The following is a 17,463-nucleotide window of genomic DNA, read 5'->3' as shown; positions in this document are numbered from 1 at the left end:
CAAATTAAAATTTTGAATACACTCCTATTGTTGTAATAGGCACTTATTCCACGTTTTTATTAAATTCTCAACTCTGATCCCAGAGTCACATCTACAGGCTCCACTCACTTTTTGGAAAGGCACCAATTTGTCTGCGTATAGCTGGTTGACGCTTCGAAGCAGAAAATGCTTTGTAGGTTTGTTGATTTCTTGACTAAGTTCCAGGAATCTTGAATGTATGTTGCTTGATGTTTGAGGAGAGGGCTTAAACAGAGAATTGCAACATTGATTAATCCCACATTCAGCCATTACCTCTTACTGCAGTTTGTTTTGTCCCCGCATTACCTCTCATTTATCCCCCTTAGGCCACACATTTATGTTAACCCGCATTGTCAACACATCTTGTCTCCTTTCCCCTTTCCCCTTCTTTTCCCGTGGTCAGAATTTGAAATTCACAATTCTCTGGATTTTGTGATTTACTTCTCCAACCAAAGAAGTGTTCATAGCAGCGGTAAATTTGCCTAAAATGCAGGTATTAGTAAAAAAATAATATCAGATGCATTGAGTGAGGGGAAATTGCCTGCAAAAAAAGTATGTGAGAAGCAAAACTGCATCTAAAAAGATGTATGTTAGGAGAATGCCGATGAGGTGGACTCACGAAAATCCCAAGCAGATGCAGAAATGTGGAGAACTTTATCAAAAATTGGAAAAAATTAGAAACCAAAATTGATAGATTCTCCTGTCTCCACAACAGATGCAATAAGGAACCACTGCTGGAATAGGGTGTTAACATGCAAACAGCTCCACTTGTGTGAAGGCTCTTAATATTTTCCTTGTTAGCTACAAGATGAAGCAAAGAGTTCTCCAAAGTTTGTCTGGGGAGGTTAATACCTTTTTAAGTTTCCACGTGGAACTGGGGTGTGGTCTGCGCCAGTTATTTCCCTTGGAATATATCCCAGAAAAGCATACCCAGATACCCATATCTAGGTTTCTCCATGACAAGATACATCCGGAGAGACTTAAGAATGCCCAAGTCATATTCATTGCAATGGATGTAAATGGGAATATATGCTTAAGTTCCACAGTTCTTTTATTGCAGCTTATATTTCTGTTGACTCTAAGACATCCAGATTTCTGTCAAGTAACAAAGCAGTGTTGTTAAAAGAGACTATGGCTGCTTCCCTATGCACACTTAGCTGGGAGTAATTTCTTACAATCTTGCTTGCCAGTAAACATCCATATATTCAAGCTGCATGTTACTCAATTGCCAATGAATGTACATTGCATGGTATTTTTAAAGGGAGGGGAGACGTGTCATGGTTGCTCTGTCACGTAACAGTGATAACTATTCTCTCTGTGCTTGTCCACATACTTGATGGTTTAAAGTGTTGGGTTTTTTGAAAGCTAAAACTGTATCTACTCGGACATTCTTTCCAAATCGCCAAGGACAAAGTAGGCTGGAAAAGAAGTTAACACCAAAGTCTGTTTAAAACAAAAAACAAAAAACCTGGCCTGCATACATTCGTCTGAAATGAATTTTGGTTTTTCCAAAAATTACCTTCCGAATAGTGATGCAGGGGTTATTCAACAGCTCCTCCATTTTGGAGTACACGCGTGGGTGTCTCATAGCATGGGCATCCTCACTTCTCCCAGATTTGTTAAAGTGAAGCACCTGCAATTCAAAACAAACCCAAAGAAAAACATAAGCAATAAGAAGTTGTTACGTGAGGCGTATAAAGTCATGCGCTTACAATTGCACTCATTAACTGTGGTATGTAAGTTGATTTATAAACGTTAGTTGATGTTCACCATAGTGAACCCTCCCAAAAGCTAAAGATCTCTCAGCTTTATCTATCTCCAATTGTCTCCTTTTTCAAAATTAAGCTGTTCACATTTCTGTACAGTGGTACCTTGGGTTACATACGCTTCAGGTTACATATGCTTCAGGTTACAGACTCCGCTAACCCAGAAATAGTGCTTCAGGTTAAGAACTTTGCTTCAGGGTGAGAACAGAAATCATGCTCTGGCGGCGCGGCGGCAGCAGGAGGCCCCATTAGCTAAAGTGGTGCTTCAGGTTAAGAACAGTTTCAGGTTAAGAACGGACCTCCAGAATGAATTAAGTACTTAACCTGAGGTACCACAGTATTGGTTTGCATTTTTAAACAAAGGGTTCGCCTGAAAATTTCCCAGAATTTTGCGTGAATTTCTTCCATTATACCCATTCTTGTATGCAATTTTGCCGAATATACACATTTTTGTTAAGCAATTTTCTTAATATAAAGTATTTTTCTGTATGGTTTTCACTAATATATGCATTTTAAAGCAGACCTTAAGCTAGAATGTGCATTTCTGTAAACACTATAGTTTAATTAGTTGACCACAAAATTCAGATGAGTGCAAATTTCAAAGGATCATTGTGTTCTCATATTGGCTCTCGCATTACTCTGGAAAGTTGAAATGGATACATTGGCCTGTACACGCAAACTGAATCTAATTTCTCCCCAGCCTCAAATGTTAACTACGGCTTAGCAATCTGTGCAAAGCAGGACAATGCAATTCCAGGCACAGCGGGATCCAACGCTGCTGGTAGGATTTACATGCTCCAGAAACTATGCAAGTAGAATGAGTTAGGCCTCTGCTCTTGAGAGTGCATAGACAAAATGACATTACACCCCGGGGACCAGGAGCAAGGTTGAGCAGCTGTTTCTCTTGTGTGTAATTTATATATACCACTTCACCCCATATGAAGTCTTAATATGTGCACTCTGCATGAGAAAAGTGTGGAAGGTGACCACATGAGAACAGGTCTTTTCAGTGGTGGCCCCCCATCTATGAAATGGGAGATCTACCTGACGCCATTTCTGTCAGTTTTTAGGCACTGGGCTAAGATTTTTCTGTTTACCCAGGCCTTTGCTTAATGGAGGTGCTCATCTTTTTTAGCGGGGTGGGTAGGACTTGGTTCTTATCCATTCATTGCACAATGGGTCACCTGATGTCATTCTGAGATCAAGTGGACGACAGGTGGAGATAATCTCACCCACTGTCAAACTTGACCCAAACTTATCTACAGAGATAAGACTCTAGCTCGTTGGCCACACCCAGTTCCCTAACCCCGATTTAAGTTATTAATAGCACAAAGCTTACCTCTGCTATCTGCTCTGCAGTATGGCCTTTAGCCCCAAGGTACAGTGTGGCCATAACAGACGAGATGCTCCATGGTGAGAATAGGATGTTTTTGTTGCTTTGAGCCTTGCACACGTGTTTGAAAAAATCAATGGCAAAACCACCATTGGCTGTACTCAGTTCCTCCATTGCTATTTAAACCTAGTTAGAGAGAGAGAGAATAAGCTTTAAAACTGTTTGTATGTTCACCAGCGACCGTTGTGCATGCCTCTTTCCTACTGAAGAAATTCTGGAAGCTTTTGATGATCAGGCAACTGGCCTGAAAGATAAGCAGTCCGGAAAAAGCCATCAGTCATTTGGACCACAGAAACTGTCTTCCTGCCTGTCTTGCGTTAATTTTGTAGCAGTAGATACTAGTAATGTGGTTTGAAGTCTTTCTTCTGCCAAAAGTCTTTCATTATGGCACATTGATCCTGACTTAAGAAATTAAAAAGGCCAAGCTTTCGGTTTAGGAGAGTCGCAAATAGTTCATTTATCTGTTCAGTTCTTAATTACATCATATATGTGGATGCAACTTGAACAATGCATTCCAGATGTTTCTACACATTTTGTCAAGGGCTGTTGCCACATGACTTGGTGACGGACTGTTTACACAAGCAAGTGCTAAGAATATAGAACCCCTCTGGCACAGTATTATGTACTCTATGCTGGCAGTGGCTCTCCAGAATTTTAACCCTACCTGGATATGCAGATATTTCCCGGACATATCTGGAATACTGCATTTGGAAGCAGTGTCTGGGCAGAAATCACAGAAATGTCCTGGAAAATCCTAACGTATGGCAACCCATGTCGGCAGTGTCGTTTTTGCCACTTTTCCTTAAAAAAACGTCTAAAACGCCTTCTTTTGCAAAGTCTCCAAAATAGCTCAACAACTTTGCTCAAAAATGCAAACAAATTAAGCTCAACAACTCCCCCCCCAAAAAAAAAGCTCAACAATTTATCTGTCTGGATTTTCACTGATTGAAATATGGCAACCCTATCATGACCCTACCAGTATTCCATCTTGGTGAGAAAAATATACATTGGCTAGAAAGTTCATATTCTCTCTGCAAGAAGAGATGGACCAGTGTTTCAAAAACCTTTAAAACCCCAGGGCACAGTTCTTTTCCTGCATAATAAATGGAAGCTCATGCCATTATTATTCTCAGTTGTCTACCTGAACACATTCTACCTGGGTACACATTCTCCTTTCAATGATGGCCCTTCCCTTTCCTCATTCAAGTCAGGTTTCAGGGTAGGACCATGCTTTCCAGACAGTGGTGATATTTCTAGAGTTCCTCTGGGCCTGCCAGCTTAGTCCCACATCCTTTTCTCACAGTAGCCAGCCAGGTGCCTATGGGAAGCCCACAAGCAGCACCTGTAATGATCTCTGGCATGCAAGCAGCTTGAGAAGCAGTAACGACTCTCCATCAGTTTTATGCAAGTTTATTTACAAGAAAAACACACATTCAGAGCACGGCCTCCTGGATGCTCTCATTAACAGTAGTTGCTCAGTCTGACTCACCATCTCTCTCCCAATAACAACAACAAGAAGAGTTTGGATTTGACATCCCGCTTTGAGACCCAAAGGAGTCTCAAAGCGGCTAATATTCTCCTTTTCCTTCCTCCCCCACAACAAACACGCTGTGAGGTGAGTGGGGCTGAGAGAATTCAAAGAAGTGTGACTAGCCCAAGGTCACCCAGCAGCTGCATGTGGAGGAGCAGGGAAGCGAACCTGGTTCATCAGATTATGAAACTACCACTCTTAACCACTACACCACACTGGCTCACAGGAAGAACGCCAAAATATCTCCTTTCTTCTCCTTCCCTTACGTCGTTCACTGAGCTTCTTCCGCCTCCTAGTACAGGGACTGAATGTCTGGTCCGTCTCCTCCTCACTCCCAGAAGACGCAGCCTCAGACTCTGGCTTATCTGCTAGTTGCCTGGCAACACTCGGGCCAACTTCCAACTCTTCCTCTCCTTGGTAGCTAATAGCTTTTTCGCTGGGAATGAGGAGGGCTGGGCTGTCCTCTCTAAACTCTTACACACAGCTCTCCTCTGTCCCTTGCTCGCTTAGCTCAATTTCTGAGGCTGACTCTTCCGCTGTGCTCTAGTGGGGCTACGTTCCTGACAGCACCTGAGTGCAACAGCACTCCTCCGATTCCCACAACTAGTGTACAGATGCAGACTGCCTTAGACAGTGGGGTCAGAAGAAGGCCATCACAACTAGAATGATGGGGTTACTCACCATGTGTGTTTCTCTGATTGTGAGGCAGGGTATGCAATTGTGCCACAGGGTTAGGAAATCACAGCAGTGGCAGACCTTGGGGTCTCAAATTTCAGCGCCACCCTGTACAATGCCAAAATCCATCACCTGCCTGCCTCTCGCCTTCCGTTATGCATCATAATTGTGGCACCTGCTGCAGTGCCCTTGAGACTGCACCCAGTGTGACCGAACCAGTCGTGCTCCCCTAAATCCGCCTCTGACCACAGCCCACAGGAAACTGTATCCTGTTCTTTGTATGAATATGTCAAGCAAAGAATTGCTTACCACATACTTCCTGTTACCGTAAGATAGCATTTCCTAGGTTTAATCATCTTGGGACACATGTCTTCATGAACCTAGCACTTTTGTAAACACCAGCAGCTTGCCACTGTTCTTTCCTTGGCAAACACTTAGCTCAGGCACACCAGAGAGGTTGTCTCAAGCTCTCAGCAGAATTTGCCCTGGAGAACTTTGGGCTGGGCCGCTTTGGAAGAAGTGTTGCCATCCGTAGTGCTTGGCAGATTCCTTTGTTTCATGGCTTATCTATCCATTTGAAGCATCCTGTTCTTGTCCTGTCAGGTCTAGTTTTGCCTCTCACGCTCCTTCTAGTTTTCTAACAACAGGTCTTGCCATTCACAGTTCAGTTCCACCCAACTCAGCTGGCTATGTACTGTATTGCACTCTGCCCAACCTTTCACAGGTTACGTCTTGTAAGATGGTTGTGGGAATAGCCCCTGTTATAGGCTAATGGCATGAAGGAGGCCCACGTGCAGTTGGCCCTGCTTCTGAGGTTGTATGAGGTTTAGGGTGTGGCTCAGTGGTACAGCATCTGCTTTGCATTGAGAAGGACACAGGTTCAACCCCCACAGTCTCCAGGCAGGGCTGGGAAGAGCTCCTGATAGCTCCATCAGTCAAGCATGAGACTCTTAATCTCAGAGTCGTGGGTTTGAGTCCCACGTAGGCAAAATATTCCTGCATTGAAGGGGATTGGACTAGATGATGCTTGTGGCTGCTTCCAACTCTGCAATTATATGATTTCTGCCCTGAAACCCTTGAGAGCTTCTGCCAGTCAGCGTAGGCAAAACTGGCAATACTGACTCACACACTTTCCTATATGACCCCCTCACCCTGAACCCCAACATCCAGGGCCCCAACATCCAGGATTAGATGATGCTTAGGTGTCTTCCAACTCTTATGATTCTATGATCCATGTGTGGACCACTCAGAGGTCTTTGCAGCTAGATCTCTCTGTGTGTTCATTTTTTCAGGACTCTGGGCTCAGAGGCTTCATAATCCCAATGTTCTGAGGTATCTATGAAACCTTATCCAGAACAAAGTGAAACACCATCAACACACAAGAGATAAGTACTAGCAGGCTTGGCAGAAAACCCCAGCTTGCAGAAGTGCAAAGCTTATTTAGTGGAAATCCCTAAAGGTGTAGGAATCCCAAAACATCCCAACGGGGACTGAGATTGCTCAGTGGGCATGGAATATTCACTATCTGGGAGGAGAACCAGGTGAGAGGCAGAAGGAGGAAAAGTAGGAGGAAGGCATGAATGGAGAAGTCAGTGAGTACATTGTGCTGAAGGTCCCAATTGTATAATATATTTTCTCTCTTCTCTTTCTAAAGGCAGGTTACCTTTGGCTTGCTGCCTTTTTCTGACTGAAACTGGACCATACACCCTCTACATATAATAAATAATAATAATAATAATAATAATAATAATAATAATAATACTTTATTTATACTCCACCCATCTGGCTGGCTTTCCCCAACCACTCTGGGCGGCTTCCACCAAATATTAAAAAGGCTCACCCTCCCTCTGTGCCATTGGTTCCCTTGTCAAATCACTCTTACCATCAAGAACTTTCTCCTAATATTCACACCACTTAACTCTCCCCTGCTGTAATGTAATCTCATTAGATCTAGTCCTGAGTTCTAAGTCATATTCATCTCTAATAGAGCACATTTTGATGTGGTTTTTATGATAGTTCCCTGTTGAACTGCCGCAATCTTAAGCATATTTACCTGGGAGTAAGTCCCGTTGAACTCTGTGGGGTTTACTTCCGGATAAATATGCACCAGATTCGATTGTAAACTCTGTCTCTGACACAGATTGATCTTAAGACATGCATAAACCTCAGCAAAAACAGAGAGAAGATGAGAATTGTAGTTTTACATACCTTGCTTAATCCAGCTGTTAAAGCAGGCACTCTCTTCACCCAAGTGTAACTCTAAGTGCAGGTCAGGCTGAATATATAGGATTTCTCACCACTCCCAGTGAAACTTTCCTCAGTAAGTGTGATGCAATATATATTTGCCCTAAGGCTGTGATCCTATGGAATGATTGAAGCATCTTAGGCAAGAGTCGGTGACCTTAAAAAAAAGAAAGAATGCAAGCATGACATCACTGTCATAGAAATATCAGTGTTTTCCTGCTGCTATGCTGTGGGGCTGATACACAATGTATCACCGGGTCTTTGAGCAAGAGCTTTCAAAGCAGTTTTTCCCCTCTGTGAAATGTGGAAAATCTCTTGAATTTGTCACCTATTAAATATTGAGATGGCAGTCCTCAAATACACATGGATATGTCGATACATGCAACAAATATGAACATTTCTCACAGGTCATTGTTGTTTAGTCATTCAGACATGTCCGACTCTTCGTGACCCCATGGACCAGAGCACGCCAGGCACTCCTGTCTTCCACTGCCTCCCGCAGCTTGGTCAAACTCATGCTGGTAGCTTCGAGAACACTGTCCAACCATCTCGTCCTCTGTCGTCCCCTTCTCCTTGTGCCCTCCATCTTTCCCAACATCAGGGTCTTTTCCAGGGAGTCTTCTCTTCTCATGAGGTGGCCAAAGTATTGGAGTCTCAGCTTCAGGATCTGTCCTTCCAGTGAGCACTCAGGGCTGATTTCCTTCAGAATGGATAGGCTTGATCTTCTTGCAGTCCATGAGACTCTCAAGAGTCTCCTCTAGCACCATACAGTGGTACCTCGGGTTACATACACTTCAGGTTACATACGCTTCAGGTTATAGACTCCGCTAACCCAGAAATAGTGCTTCAGGTTAAGAACTTTGCTTCAGGATGAGAACAGAAATCATGCTCCAGTGGCGCTGAGGCATCAGGCATAAGCCTGCATTTTATTAATGTTTGATCAGGACTTGTATATTAAAGAGAGCTCAAAGATTTTCAAAAGTTTCATGCCAGGCAGAAGACCAGCAGCTCACAGAACCTTGGTAATGTTTTCCTCCTAGACAAGGGGCCCCTTGATTGATAGCAGAAAACAATTCTCAAAGTCGTAAAAGCTGGAATTACAGACTGAGTGAGGACACTGACCCTACATGTTACAGAAGATAAAAAGGGCAGAGACCAAACATAATTAGGAATGGGTAGATAGTAAAATAAAACCGTTAAACTTGAGCCACAGGACAAAAGGCCAAGAGCACATGGAAATGAGGCTGTAAACTGTTTCTTCCTTTTTACTTTGAGGAAGTTTATCCTTTTAAAAGGCTACCTATGTTATGTATTAAATATATTGTCTTAAATGTAATTATGCAAAAGATTTAAGAAATGCTAGATTTCATATAGTTGTATTTTGAAATTAAGTCAGCCATCAGCCTAGCCCCCCCCCTGCCAGACAGGAAGACGCCATTCAAGCAGTCCTGATATATTAGTTGTCAGACATTTGTTTAGAAACCTTCAAATGAAGGAGATCTTTCAATGTTGATGTGAAACTCAAGATCCTTGACATATGTTTAAGATGAAAATTATTAACCATCTGTTTTGGAGGGCAAGGAAGGCAAGAGGTGAGCTGGTAATTAAGATTCCTTGTTGAGACACATGTAAGATATATTACTACTTATTTGTCATTTATAGATGAAACAATATATAGCTCTTTGTGTTCCATATAAGGACAGGAGGATATGGGTGTATCTCTTAGAATTAATTATAGCAATCAGCCAATAGGAAATCCAACCAGGCTGATTGAACAGAGGCAGCCACAGGAGGAGCAAAGGGGGCTGGATTAAGGGAATATAAGTGCTGGCCATAATGGCAGGAGGCAGGCCAGAGCTTGGTAACCATATACCACTGTGCCTCTTATTTATTTGTCTGACAAATAAATTATTATTTTAATTTCTCTGTTGCTGCGTTGAATATTTCATTCCAGCTAAGCGTTAACCACAAGCAGGGTGCTACAGCGCAGTGGCAGCAGGAGGCCCCATTAGCTAGAGTGGTGTTTCAGGTTAAGAACCGTTTCAGGTTAAGAACAGACATCCAGAACGAATTAAGTTCTTAACCCGAGGTACCACTGTAATTCAAAAGCATCAGTTCTTCGGTGATCAGCCTTCTTTATGGTCATAAAGGTAAAGGTAAAGGGACCCCTGACCATTAGGTCCAGTCGTGACCGAATTTGGGGTTGCGACGCTCATCTCGCTTTATTGGCCGAGGGAGCCGGGGTACAGCTTCCAGGTCATGTGGCCAGCATGACTAAGCCGCTTCTGGCGAACCAGAGCAGCTCACAGAAACGCCATTTACTTTCCCGCCGGAGCGGTACCTATTTATCTACTTGCACTTTGACGTGCTTTTGAACTGCTAGGTTAGCAGGAGCAGGGACCGAGCAATGGGAGCTCACCCCGTCATGGGGATTCAAACCGCCGACCTTCTGATCGGCAAGTCCTAGGCTCTGTGGTTTAACCCACAGCGCCACCTGCATCCCTCTTTATGGTCATATGCTCACATAAAAAAAGAAAACTGAAAATAAATGAGACATACTAAAGAGAGAAATCCATGGACTGAGTGGGACATGTTTTGAAGGCTAGTCAGTAGCAGGCAGTTTGATGGGATGGCGGCGCTCACCTGACCTCCCAACAGGTGAGTCGCTGCATCTTCAGGTTAAGGGGAGGGGCAAAGCTGGTACAGCTGTAGCATTGGGCTGTCTCTGTCAGTGTGTTTGTTCTTTGCTGGTCTCCTCGCCACCTACTACCTCCCTTTCCTGCTTCCCCTCTCCCAGGAAACAGAAATCACCTCCTGCTGAGAAGCTAGCTTAGCAGCTCTACCCTACCTGACTTCTGATATAAATCCTGCAGAGGTAAGCCCCCCCAAATATCCATTCAACAGAGGTGCCAAGTTGCCCCCAAGATGGAGGGGGCCCATCGCATATCACACACATGGTGCGCATGGGATGGAGGAGGCGAAGCTCTATGGAGGACCTGTGACGTGTGTTATGCATAGCACCCATGACGTTGTGTACATGATGCACTCTGGGCTGCCTCAAGATTGAGGGGGTCCAGAAAGATGTTAAATTATTTTTGTATGCCACAACGGCCGCCCTAATATTACTTGCTAAAAATTGGAAAACACAAGAACTACCAACAGTGGAAGATTGGCAGATGAAGATGATGGACTTTTCAGAGCTAGCCGACCTGACTGGAAGAATCCGCGACCAGAAATAAGAGGAGTTTCAAGAGGACTGGAGGAAATTCAAGGACTATTTGAATAAATATTGTAATATAAAAAATTAGAAATTACTTGAAAGAAACAAATAGGCCGAGGATTAAATTAAGTTATAATTAAATAAATGGGATTTAGAATGTTAAGAAAAGTGAATAAGATGGAATATAATTGGAAATTGTTTTAGTTTAATAATGATATTGGAAAGCTGTTACTTTTAATTACAAGGAAACTCAGAAGGGAGGGATTTGAGGAAGTCAACCAAGATGTTTAAAAGGTTGGATTTGTGAAGAATTAAGTTTGTTGTTATTGTTTATCTGTTTATTGTTTCCCCCTTTTTTTCTTTCTTCTTTTTCCTTTTCTGTTTTTGTGTATCATTTTGCTTTGTGGTTTGTGTTATCACTGTGGAAAATCTAATAAAAAATTATTTAAAAAAAGATTGAGGGGGTCCAGCCCCCTTAAATCAAATACTGAGGGACCCAATGCTCCTTCAACCACCTAGAGTTGACACACCTGCCAATCAGTCAAACCCGATCTTTATGAGTTTCAAATCTGGGTATGATACTGTAGTTTGACATGTGCTTCAATGGTTCTTAGAATCAGATTTTCATGTGAAGAGTGTTTGTTCCCTTGTTGCTAGGTAACAAGCAGGCATCAAAGACACATTCCATTCCATATATAACACACCTTTCATCTCTAAGAAACATGACAGAGCCCGGTTGACTTTCACTTTGAACACCTCAGCACTAAAAGTATGCACACGCTATGTTGTTAATATCCTTTCTGAGCGGCTTTCTGTGATTCATACATACACAGAAAGGCAGGATTTACGTACCAAAACCTCATTCCTAATCCTGAGCAAATATTTCTGTAGGTGTGGCTTCGTGGGAGCTGCCTCTATGCTGCTTCAGAAACCTACATGTTGTGTGAATAAGATTTAATTTTGATTTCTCAGAGTTGATTCACCGAGTGTGTGACTGATCCGTTTTTTTTTTAAACTGTCGGGAGCTTGCATGGAGAGAACCAGTCAATATGCAGTTTTCACTATGGACCTAGTTTGCTATCATCATCATCATCATTATTATTTGCAAATGCTCCTCATTTTCCCAGGTGAGACTCACCTGACAACTTCATTACATATCTTTAGGCACCAGGCAAAAACATTCCTCTTCTGCCAGGCCTTTGGCTATTTAAACAATCTATAACCTTTTAAACTGTGTGCTGTGAGGGGGGTGGGTTATTGTTTTGTTTATTATTAAGTTATGATTTTTTGTGTTTTTAAACTGTAAACCACCAAGTGACCCTTGAATGAAGGGCAGTATATAAATTTATAAATAAAATAAATAAGTGGGGGAGAAGTTCTGCTTTTATTAGATGTTGAAACAGTGGAAATTTGTGAAATTGCTTTATTTACAAATACATCAGCAGATCACATAGGATGCAAAGAGACACTACTTCAGCAGGTAGCAATCACCCACCAAGAACTCAGCTGATATGCCTCAATCCTTTTCTCTTTTCGCTGACCATGCCCCTGCTACTTTTGAACTCTTCACTGTTTCTCAATCTGATGATGGGCCAAATCAACAGAAAACTGAAGAAAACCTAACTACGACCTTTTAAACTCCTTCAAGTTCCATGTGGTTCATGCATTGTGCTGCAAGTTCCTCTCTCTCTCTCTTTTTTAAAAATAATTTTTATTGGAATTTTATTTACAACATAACATAACCCCCCCACCCCAATACACAACCCACCCTCATTAAACGTGAGCATAACATACAGTGAGCATAACATACAACAATACAAACAATGAAATAAAAGACTTCCTTTATCCTGTATCTGGCCTCCTTATTTACTTCTTATAAATATGTTTCCTTTATGAATAATTATTAATATTTTTTCTAATTATAACTTAAATATACACAAAGTTTCCTGCAGACATTAATCGAAACAAGTCCAGGTATGTATTTTAGGGCACTGTTTTCTGAAGTATTCTCTGCATTTCCCCCATGCTTTTTGAAACTCTTGTCTAGTGTGATCTCTAATTGCCTCTGTTAATCTAGCCAGCTCAATATACAGTGGTACTTTGGGTTACATATGCTTCAGGTTACATATGCTTCAGGTTACATACACTTCAGGTTACACACTCCACTAAGCCAGAAATAGTGCTTCAGGTTAAGAACTTTGCTTCAGGATAAGAACAGAAATCGGGTTCTGGTGGCGTGGCGGCAGCAGGAGGCCCCATTTCCACCTCCATCATTCTGCCTGGACCTTGAGGTCCAGCGCCGAGGGCCTTCTGGTGGTTCCCTCGCTACGAGAAGCCAAGTTACAGGGAACCAGGCAGAGGGCCTTCTCAGTAGTGGCACCCGCCCTGTGGAACACCATCCCACCAGATGTCAAAGAGAAAAATAACTACCAAACTTTTAGAAGACATCTGAAGGCGGCCCTGTTTAGGGAAGCTTTTAATGTTTAATTATTGTATTTTAGTGTTCTTTTGGAAGCTGCCCAGAGTGGCTGGGGAAACCCAGCCAGATGGGTGGGGTATAAATAATAAATTATTACTATTATTATTATTAAATGGGGAAATGTGGGAGGGAGTGGGAGGGAGTTTAATGGAGGCATGAGAGGATATAGGACAAAGTTAAGCCACACACCCAAATCCTGAAGGTGAAATAAAAGGAAAGTTATGGAGAGAGAGAGAGAGAGACCCAGGAGCTTCCTTGTTCTCTGTGTCTCTGCAAGTGACCTTGGAGTGGGTCTTCCAAACCGGCAGCCTCACCATTGCTTCACGTGGGAGATTTGCTGGGAGGGGGAGGATACCCCCCCCACACACACATGGTGGGGAAGTGAGAGGAGCACTATGCTTAAGGAGAAGGCTCAAAGGAGGAGAGGGTGGATGTGTAAGGGGGAAAGCGTGAGACACCATGGGCTAATCTACACTCGTAGTTTATAATGCTAGGAAAGGGTTACGGAAACATTTCAAAATGTAATGGTTATACGTATTATGTTTCGCTTACAACATTAACGATGCATTGTTAAAATGTGACACCTAGGATTGGAATTGCCCAAAAAAGATGTTAGATTATTTTTGTATGCCACTACAGCGGCAAGACCGCTACTAGCTAAAAATTGGAAATCTCAAGAAATACGAGTAGTAGGAGAATGGCAAATGAAGATGTTGTAGTTTTTGGAGCTGGCCAACCTGACTAGAAGAATCCGCCATCAGAAAGAAGAAGAACACCAAGAAGATTGGAAGACATTTAAAGATTATCTAGCTAAACATTGTAATATAAGATAATTAGTAGGTACTTGAAAGTATCAAATAGGCCGAGGATTAGACTAAGAATGTGGCATACAGTGGTACCTCGGGTTACATACGCTTCAGGTTACATACGATTCAGGTTACAGACTCCGCTAATCCAGAAATAGTGCTTCAGGTTAAGAACTTTGGTTCAGGATGAGAACAGAAATCATGCTCCGGCGGCGCGGAGGCGGCAGGAGGCATCATTAGCTAAAGTGGTGCTTCAGGTTAAGAGCAGTTTCAAGTTAAGAATGGACCTCCGGAACAAATTAAGTACTTAACCTGAGGTACCACTGTAGTAATATGGGGTTAAGCCAATAAGAAAAGAGATGAAGACAGTTAATTGAAGGAGTTGCTGGTATTAGAAAGATGATCTTGGAGAACTGCTACAAAGGTGTCACAATGAAATTCAGTTAGAGGAGATTTGAGGAAGTCAGATAACAATGAAAGTTAATTTGGATTTTAGAAGTAACAAGTGTTTTTATTTTTCTTCCTTTTTTCTTTTAGTGTTGTAATGTGTTTTGTTTTGTGTCTTTTATATGTTATATTTGTTATAAATGTGGAAAATTAATTTTAAAAATTGAAAAAAATAAAAAATAAAATGTGACACCAGAGGGTGCTGCAGAGCTATCCCATTCCAGAAACTGGGTACAGTGGTGCCCCACAAGACGAATGACTCGCTAGACGGAAAACTCGCTAGACGAAAGAGTTTTCCGTTTTGGAGGTGCTTCGCAAAACGAATCTTCTATGGGCTTGCTTTGCAAGACGAAAATGTCTTGCGAGTTCCTGCGGGGTTTTTTACCTCCCCCCCCTTTTCTAAGCCTCTAAGCTGCTTATCAGCTGATCTGATAAGACGCTAATAGCGCTAATCCTCTAATCTGTCAATGGGCTTGCTTTGCAAGAGGAAAAAACCGCTAGACGAAGAGAATCACGGAACGGATTCTTTTCGTCTTGCGAGGCACCTATGCTATATGTATGCTTTTGTTGTTGTTTAGTTGTTTAGTCGTGTCCGACTCTTCATGACCCCATGAACCAGAGCACGCCAGGCGCTCCTGTCTTCCACTGCCTCCTGTCTTCCACTGCTCACGTTCGTAGCTTCAAGAACACTGTCCAACCATCTCGTCCTCTGCTGTCCCCTTCTCCTTGTGCCCTCCATCTTTCCCAACATCAGGGTCTTTTCCAGGGAGTCTTCTCTTCTCATGAGGTGGCCAAAGTATTGGAGCATCAGCTTCAGGATCTGTCCTCCCAGTGAGCACTCAGGGCTGATTTCCTTCAGAATGGAGAGGTTTGGTCTTCTTGCAGTCCATGGGACTCTCAAGAGTCTCCTCCAGCACCAACTCCAGTATATACACTAAGCAGGCTTTATTTCCTCACCAAGTTCTAGGTGATCCCCCTTCCCTTTCCCTCCAGTGTGTTCACTCATCCAGTAATTTTACACAAAACCTGATATCGTTTATTTATGGCTTTTTCATTGGTCTCTTTCTTGTTTGATATTCCTCTTGTCTAAAACCAATAAAAACGATTTTAAACAAGATTCCACATTTGAAAAAAATTCAGATGCTTTTGTTTGTTTTAGATTTTATCCTTTCGAATTGTGCAGGGATGGGGGAGAATTTGAGCTGCATGAAGGGACGTGGGTGGCACTGTGAGTTAAACCACAGAGCCTAGGGCTTGCCGAACAGAAGGTCGGCGGTTCGAATCCCTGCGACGGAGTGAGCTCCCGTTGTTCGGTCCCTGCTCCTGCCAACCTAGCAGTTCGAAAGCACGTCAAAATGCAAGTAGACAAATAGGTACTGCTCTAGCAGGAAGGTAAACGGCGTTTCCATGCACTGCTCTGGTTCGCCAGAAGCAGCTTAGTCATGCTGGCCACATGACCCGGAAGCTGTCGCCGGCTGCCTCGGCCAATAAAGCGAGATGAGCGCCGCAACCCCAGAGCCGGCCACGACTGGACCTAATGGTCAGGGGTCCCTTTACCTTTACCTTTATGCTTTACTGTGGGTCATGCTGCACAGCAGGCCTGACCCCAGATTTCAGGGAGCACTCGGCACAGTGCCCCGCAAGCCAAACCTTTTTGGGCTGCATCAGCTTTTAGCTCAGGGAAGGGTGAAATGCGCTGCAAAGCACTTTGCATGTTTACGATGAATCATGGTTTGAGGCTCTAAGGGAAACCTGTTCTTGTGACAGCCAACGAGAGGCACCTCCTTTGAAAAAGCAACTTAAAAGAGCTTGAAACAATTGCCAGGAGTGACACTTAAACCTGGAAGTTGTAAATTCTTTGGAGCTTTCAGCACTAAAGAAACCACCCAACTTTGTAAGAGGAATTTTGTTCCTCTTTTGAGGACTATGAAGGAGGACTGAAAGATTCATAGATTTCCCCTTCTCTGTTCCAGACTCTTCTCAAGAGTATCCCCTTGCATAATTTTCAATGCTGGCAAAAAATATTTGATACTGTCAGTGGGGCAGGTCACTCTGTAAATTGACTTTGTATCACGGGATTAAGGAGGGGGGAATTTGGCATGCCTCTTTAAAAACCAACTCATGAGGCATTCCAACTCAAGCCATTAATCCACCCCATCAGTTGAACTGGGACTCAGTTCAGGGATATTTTCCACAAATGCCCTCCCTTTTCTCCCTCACAAAACAGAATCTCAAGAAAATATCCATTTCTGGACTTGAAATCTGGGCACAGTAGTCTAAACAGCTCACTCTTCCCTCTTGGTTCCCTTTTGAGATCACCTGTGGTTTCTGCATTCATTTAAACACCAGCAATATGAGGACTGAGAAGCAAATGGTCTCTGCAGGGTCCAGGACCTCCGTATTTAACAGAAGAAAAATCCTGACCATGCAACAATAATCCAAGTAAAGGAATCAAAACCTACATGGCTGCAGAAGATCAAGATGACTTCTTTTTCCTCACATTGGCTTATGGTTCAGTGTGTGCTACAGTCCCTCACTATATTTGAAAAGTCGTGTGAAAATAGATGTGTGAAAGAATTGGCTCTGGAAGACAGATCTTAAAGTGAGGAACATTGAGAGGGAATTGGCATATTTTTGGTGTATGCTTCCATTGAAAACCATTTCTGCAAACATTAAAGAATCAGCACTGAAAATAATCTGTAGGTAGCATTGGATTTCTGTACACCTCACTACTTATTAAGGACCTGGAATCACACAACAAAACCAAATATTTTGAATAGCTCACTTTATTTAGATTGTTGCTTTGGGTTTCGTTTTTCCTTCTTCGAAACTTTGAGATTCTTCTCTTTTGGTTTTTAGATATGCATTTTATTTTTATTTTTTG

The 17,463-nt window shown here is 42.7% G+C and overlaps 1 protein-coding gene and 1 long non-coding RNA gene across 2 annotated transcripts in view; one reads left to right on the top strand and one right to left on the bottom strand.

The window, feature by feature from the left end:
- Window positions 1–17,463, bottom strand: part of LOC309539800 (uncharacterized protein) — a 55,315-nt gene that overhangs the window by 23,695 nt on the left and 14,157 nt on the right. The window contains exons 9-13 of the mRNA XM_082236136.1: window positions 4,975–5,144; window positions 3,124–3,299; window positions 1,538–1,651; window positions 871–1,113; window positions 109–243 (exon numbers count right to left, since the gene is read on the bottom strand). Coding sequence (XP_082092262.1) covers window positions 109–243; window positions 871–1,113; window positions 1,538–1,651; window positions 3,124–3,299; window positions 4,975–5,144 — 838 coding nt within the window. The remainder of the gene's footprint in view (window positions 1–108; window positions 244–870; window positions 1,114–1,537; window positions 1,652–3,123; window positions 3,300–4,974; window positions 5,145–17,463) is intronic.
- LOC309538847 lies at window positions 11,547–12,692 on the top strand. Its single transcript, XR_014222388.1, has 2 exons — window positions 11,547–11,616; window positions 12,290–12,692. It is a non-coding gene; the product is annotated as an uncharacterized lncRNA (long non-coding RNA).

The sequence above is a fragment of the Podarcis vaucheri genome (assembly GCF_965113315.1).
Source record: "Podarcis vaucheri genome assembly, chromosome: 8".
Lineage (NCBI taxonomy): Eukaryota > Metazoa > Chordata > Lepidosauria > Squamata > Lacertidae > Podarcis > Podarcis vaucheri.
This window is presented reverse-complemented; position numbering and strand designations above follow the sequence as displayed.